The sequence below is a fragment of the Rosa rugosa genome, chromosome 6 (assembly GCF_958449725.1).
Source record: "Rosa rugosa chromosome 6, drRosRugo1.1, whole genome shotgun sequence".
NCBI lineage: Eukaryota > Viridiplantae > Streptophyta > Magnoliopsida > Rosales > Rosaceae > Rosa > Rosa rugosa.
In genome coordinates this window covers 1,353,545-1,360,093 of record NC_084825.1, presented here as the reverse complement: position 1 = coordinate 1,360,093, position 6,549 = coordinate 1,353,545, and the positions used below count along the sequence as shown (strand labels likewise).

The 6,549-nt window shown below is 39.2% G+C and overlaps 1 protein-coding gene across 1 annotated transcript; it reads right to left on the bottom strand.

The window, feature by feature from the left end:
- Positions 1–358: 358 nt before the first annotated feature.
- LOC133718816 (nucleolin 2) lies at positions 359–6,297 on the bottom strand. Its single transcript, XM_062145698.1, has 9 exons — positions 5,880–6,297; positions 4,443–4,543; positions 3,974–4,334; positions 2,133–2,999; positions 1,989–2,034; positions 1,698–1,768; positions 1,501–1,607; positions 1,299–1,386; positions 359–1,049 (listed from the first exon to the last, which is right to left on the bottom strand). Exons 1-9 carry the CDS (start codon positions 6,012–6,014, stop codon positions 747–749), a joined length of 2,079 nt encoding a protein of 692 aa, XP_062001682.1. The 5' UTR covers positions 6,015–6,297; the 3' UTR covers positions 359–746.
- Between the last annotated feature and the right edge of the window lie 252 nt (positions 6,298–6,549).

Below are 6,549 nucleotides of genomic sequence, written 5' to 3'. Positions count from 1 at the left end.
TCTAGTGCCTTCTCTTTTAGTCTGATGAATTAGATTTGGGTTGTTTTAGTGACTTCTCGTTCTAGTCTCCTCTTTTCTCCATAAATAAAAAATTCAACAAAACAAACATGATTTTGCTCAAAGGTCTTATAAGCTCGAGTAGTAACAGCAGAATTGGAAAAGAAGTACACTTGTGTGCTTACCACCTCCTCAGCCCTGACCTGTACATTAGGCTATCACGAGACATCTCTAACTCAAATATCACGAGACATCCCCAACTCAAATACTATCAAGTCTGCTGATGCAGATAGAGGCAAATTATCTTTACTTTTTTCCCTTTTAATCTTTTTTTTTTTTTTTTTCAATGAGAATACAAAACTTACTAAACAAATTAAAAGATATTATTATCCATCCATCAAAAAGAAATCATCCAATCATCCACTGTCCGCCCGCCCTATACAGATTTGTCCTAAACAGTATATCTCCGGAAGAAACATCCAAGGACTTGGCCACTCGATCCAAAATAATTTCCCTCACTTTCTCCCATGCCAGGCAGAATAACCAAACCTTCTTTTCTCCCCATATCAAAGAATAAACCGGAAAAAAATTGCCATTAGTGAAACCTTTCCCTTCACCACTCTGGACCTTCCTTGTAACAATGTTCTCAACCATATACAAAAATAATGTACTCCATTTTGCTGGATTCCAACTAACATTGAGCATTCATCGCGCAACTTACGTCTGACATTCTTAAGAAGATCTTTGAACTAATTGCCTGCTGGCTTAGCTTCTGTTCGAACATAGGTGAGACTACGACCTGTTGGTGAGGGAGCAGCCATGCCAGACACTGGAGTGCCACTTTCACCAGGAGTGGTTTGAGAATCCCGCTTCCACTGCATGCTCCTGGCACCTGGTTTGATTAAGGCGCGAGGCCTATATCCACCTGTCATGCCTCTTGGGAATGGTGCCCTAGAAAACCTGGCAGTGGAAAATGAAGAACCACGGGTTACGCGTGGCCATGTCATGGCAGGAGCTGCGGTTTCTTGGTGGGCTGCACTCCTCTTAACGACCTGCAATATTGATACGTAAATGATAATATATACAAACGTTCACTTGCCAGATAACTATTAAGACAGAAATAGAAATTAAAAAAGCAAGTATGGAATCCCACAACATGGTCCAATATTTAATGGATGGGGTGTTAAAATGCAATGAATATCCATGCTGCTAAGGTTTGATTTCAGAATGCATAAGTTAACACTTCTGCCAAGCCATCACTTTCTAACAAACTATGAAAGATGCAATTACAATGTGACTACCTTAAGGATCCGTGACATAAAGGAGGTGCCATCCAGAGATAATGCATTGTCTGCTGCCTCCTTTCGCATGAACTCTACATAAGCCGACCTGCTCAACAAATGTTATTCAGCAATAAGAATGAATATGTAGTCCCCATATAAAAGCAATGGTTAAGCCTTGTAGCTGGGAAGTTAAGTAGAATTATCAGACCGCCCATCTTACCCTCTAGGTTGTCCAGTTGCTACATCAGTAAGTATCACCACCTTTAGCACTTCACCAAACTTGTTAAAATGTCTAGAAAGACTATCTTTCGTAGCAGCAAAATGGACCTGTATATACATAAAAACATATTTACCACTTAAAAGTGGAGAAACCAATACAAACTCCAAAAACTAGAAAACAAGGAGGTGAGCTCTTACATTGCTAACAAAGATAGTTCGTGAATCTGCATCCTCCAAAGGACGACCAGCAGCATATAGACCTGCACGATCTGTTAAAAAAGAAAAAAGAAAAACATCAGCAAAATCAATCGATGCTGCTGAAATCAAGATGGTAAGCAATTGTCTGAGGGCTTGATAAGGAGTAGACGCACTAAATAAGGAAAGACGGAGAAAAAGAGAATACTAGCATCATCTCATTAAACGATATACGAGAAACAAAATGACAGTTAACTATATTTACTAGACTGAAACTATATTTACTAGACTCACCAGTAGAAGATGAAAGCACCTTTTGAGAATCTGCGGCAGGATTTGCCTGTTCATCAATCAAACATATTCAACACCAGTCAGTAATCAAGAACCAAAAAAAAAAAACAGAGAGAAACCGAGTATATGTAGGTCCAGACAGCTTACATTTCCATTACTAACTGGCACAGGGTTGCTGTTCTCCTTCATTAAACGCAAATCAGAATTTGGAGCGCTTGCTTCAATATCCTGTACAGATTTCCAATCGTCCAGCTCAGCTACCTCCCTTGGTTCCTGAAAATGGGGTGGTTTCCAAGTATTGACATTCACGGATATGTTCACAATCTTATGAGAATTATTTGCAGGTGCAGTAGGTTGACCCTGATCTTTGTTTGTTGATATCCGCCTTAGATCATCACCATTCTTAGCTACACTGTACTGCACCATCAGTGAATTGTCACCCTTGTTACCACCAGATGTCCCAGTTTGAGAAACATCAGCGACTCTACGCCCCTTAACATTGACATCATCAAACCCTTCATTGTCTGAAACAGAATCAGAAGGCAAGCCAGTTTCACTATCTAACATAGTGTTCCCAACATACTGCCCACTGTATTGACTTCTTTGCAGATATGTCGATCGGGTGTGTTCATGAATTTCTTCATAATCAACATCCTCAGTAGCAGCTTCTCTAAACGATGCAGGTGGCCCACTGGTCTCTGAGACATCCATACCACGACCAAGTCGATCAAACACGCTTCCTGAAGATTTAACTCTTGTTACATCTTCAGCAGCCTCTGCAACAGCTTTCATTACTGTTGCCATGGAATTTGGCACTCTCGCAACAGACTGAAGTCGCCGAGGAGGATCAACCAATGATGAGTCACCAGTGGACGTAGAAACCACAGAACGGAGACGCTTCAAGGTGGGCTCTGTTGCTGAATTGGAATGCCTTGAAGTTGTCAGCGCATCACGGACAGCAAATTGGAGTAGCCGACGCGGGGCATCAATATTCCCTTGAGAAACTACTTCCCTCTGTCAAAAATTGATAATAGAATCATAAAGTTGGATAATAATTGAAGGTCATTAATTCGGAATTCTACACTAAAAAAGCTGAGAGGATAATCTCTACCGCAACATTATCATAGATATGGCTAAATCTCTGTTATGAAGCGGGTACGGAGGGGAAGTAGAAGCTAGAACCAAATGGAAGTTTAGTACCTTTTTGGTGTCCGTGTTTCACCTCACAAAGATGTGTTGTGTTTTCAATTAAGCCAATTTAGTCCACGAGTTTCTAATGGTTATAAATTGTGCACGTAAGGTTCCCTGTGTTTTTACCCTTTAGCTAGTCCGTCACATATGCTTTTACCTCTAGCCAAATTCATTCACGTGTTTTACCTCTCTATTCAATTCCTCAGAAGCACGATTCAACACCAAATTGACAGAAATGACCACATTGGTTAATGGAGATAAACAAGAGGACCAAGTTGGCAGATTAAAAACAGAGGGCCCAAACTAAAAATGACATCTTTTACAAAAAAATATGCAAATCAATGCACAGGATGAACTTGTAAACATTTAAAACCTTATATCATTAATATTAAAACCCATGCAAACTAATGCATGATATCAACAATGAAGGGTGAAAAGACACTGTTTTAGCTTCCATTTAAAACATGATGACTGGAGCGGTGATTAGACCATACTTCAGAAGTCGTTAATTTTGAGATGTGCTACATATCAAAATGAATACTCCTAAGTAAAATAGTAAAAAGAAATAAAAGAAAAAAATAAAGTTCAATGACTAAATCTGTATAAGAAGCTACTCATGAGTCATGACTAAATTAATAACCAAGTTATTCAGTGTACACCACAGACCACACTGAAAAACTCACATAAATTCTATGTCACTTAAGCAAAAACAGATGCAAGCTCCACACATCAGATTATTAAAGTTTACTCGCAATTAACCCATGAATACCATGAAAGATAAATTCACAGATCCAAACCTTTGAATGCTGCCGCTCATCAGGCCGAATCCTTTTCCTCTGAGCTGCAGGTTGCAGGGAAGGAGATTTGGCACGACTGACCTTGCTGTGACTTTTTTCCTCTACATGAACACTTCCAAGCTCAGAGCTTAGAAAAGGAGGGGGTTCAGCTGCATCCCTCGCTAGTCCTCTCCATTCTCTGTTGTGCCGGCTTCTAGATGATTTGTTAGAATTAACTTTATCTGGCGCAGAACCCAAATGATGAGAATCATTTTTTCCTGTTTCGTCCCCTGATAGGGATTTCCTTTTACTTGCATCTTCCATATAAGAATCCTGAGGTTGTACATGCAAATCGGTATTTGAAGCCAAATGATCCCACAACCTGTTGGGAGAAACTTTAAACAAGTCAACAGTAGTCTAGAGTATGTTAACAGAGCCAGGTTTGTAAACCTGCAATATCCATGAACTTAACTTTGAGGGAAAAAATTACCAAGAAATAAAAGAATCACTGTCATCCCCTAAAAAGACATTCAGCTCATTCTTTGCTTCTTCTTTACGCCTGCCATTCTTTAAAAGTACAATTACATACTCCTGCAATGGAAGTTGGAAAATTAAACTAGACTTCAAGTACCATAACTTCCGTACATAATTTTTATACAAAAAGAAGACCAAGAGGGTGATACTACACAAGAGTAAGGAAATATACATAAAGAACAAAAGGAAGAGGAAGCACAATGGGTTTATACAAAATGCAACATCAAAAACAAGTAACGTAAAAGCAAGACCCACAATTAGCAGAACTTATCAAGAGTCTTATGAAGAAATCAAAATCAAATACAAAGCATCACCCAAATAGATGTTAAACAGAGATACACCCAAATTAATCAACCACACCTTAAATTCAAACTGAATTTACATTAAGAGTTAAATTGCACCACAAAAATAACTCAGAATAATTAAAAAAAAAAAAAAAAAAGCAGCAAAAGAAAAGAGATGGATAAGATTACAAAGCTACTCAATCAAAAATAAGTCAAGTTATTTCTATTCACTATCTTTTTATCTCTACTTATCCCTCTACCTCTCTCTTCTCATATTTCTTTCCCTGGACCCAGAGCATGAGAACTAGAATAGAAGAAATGTGTGTCCAGAGCGTGCTTCAAACCTTCAAGTGCATGTTCTAGTTCACTCAGTAGTTAGCGCTTAAGCCATTAGTCAGGAGGTACATAATAAAGTGAAACCCCTACAACTCCCACCCCCACTATCATGCACTGAGGAAGTCCACCAGAGAAGTATAAAATTACATCATATTGGTATCCACAATACTCCTCAGCAATGAAAATCAGCGCATGTGTGTGTGTGTGTGTGAGAGAGAGAGAGAGAGAGAGAGATCATAAGCAATTTTGCAAGAGAATGCTCATGAAGGTTAGCCCCACATGAAAATCGTCACGACAATTTTCATGTCAAAAGGTCCAAGCATTGCAATCATACACCTAAACCTACAAATGTAGCCCACCGCATATTTTAAACAATTGGCATAAATGCTTTAAAGAATCCCTTCATAGTCTCTCAGTTATCTTAACTGAAATGCAACTAGTTCAATCTAGATTGTATTAAAAAAAAACACGGGTGGTTAAAAGATGGCAACTTCAAGCATCTCCAATCTCTATATGCCTGCCTTAAATGGAATTGGAATATTTTGCGCATGTGTTAGATGGCATACAGCCTAACCAAAGTTCACTAAAAACAATCCATTGCATAACCAAAACAAATCATAAAAGTGAGGAATATATCTAGAAGGCCAAGTCAAATCGAAATTCACAGATACAAAGCTACAAACAATGTACAGCTACCGAAATTTAAAAAAAAAATAAATAAAAAAATCAATCCAAACAAATAGTCGAAAACCCAAGGAGAAACGAGTTTGTACCACAAGAGTGTCATCGGTGTAATCCCCCATAAACTCCTTAAGCTTCTCGCCGACGCTGTCCCTCAGCTTAATAACTGAATCGCCGGTCAAATTAACCCTAAAGGTCCGATCGTCGACTCGATCGACGCTCCCCATTGCCGGAAACCTAAACGGCCCCCAATCGCAAAACCCTAGAAGAGGTTTCCGTTAGTGGGCGATATAGGAGGGTTGGAGGAATTTGATGGTGGGACGGAAAAGGATTGTTGGGTATTGGGATTGCAGGGTTTCATGGGAAACCCCGGGACCGAATAGGCTTGCCGGGATAAAATTAGGTTGGATTAATCCTGAAATGGAAGAAAGAGGGTTTTTGGGGAGAGAGGAAAAAAGAAGGGTACCGACTCTCCAGTATTTAATTTGTAGTTTTCCTACACTACTGGAATTCTTCACTTTGTTGCCGTTTGGGGATACCTCGGCCTTTAATCTTGGGCTCAAAACAACACAACCTAACAAAGCAGCCCACCACCAACTCAAACTTTTTTTTTTTTTTTTTAACGAGTGCTTCTGTTCATATCTTTTACAATAAATCTCTGCCAACTCTTGGTAATGTCATATGGGCTCTATACCAGGCTACATATTTATAATGCCTTATCTGTCCTAGTGAGGGGGCAAATCATGAATTGGGCGACACCTC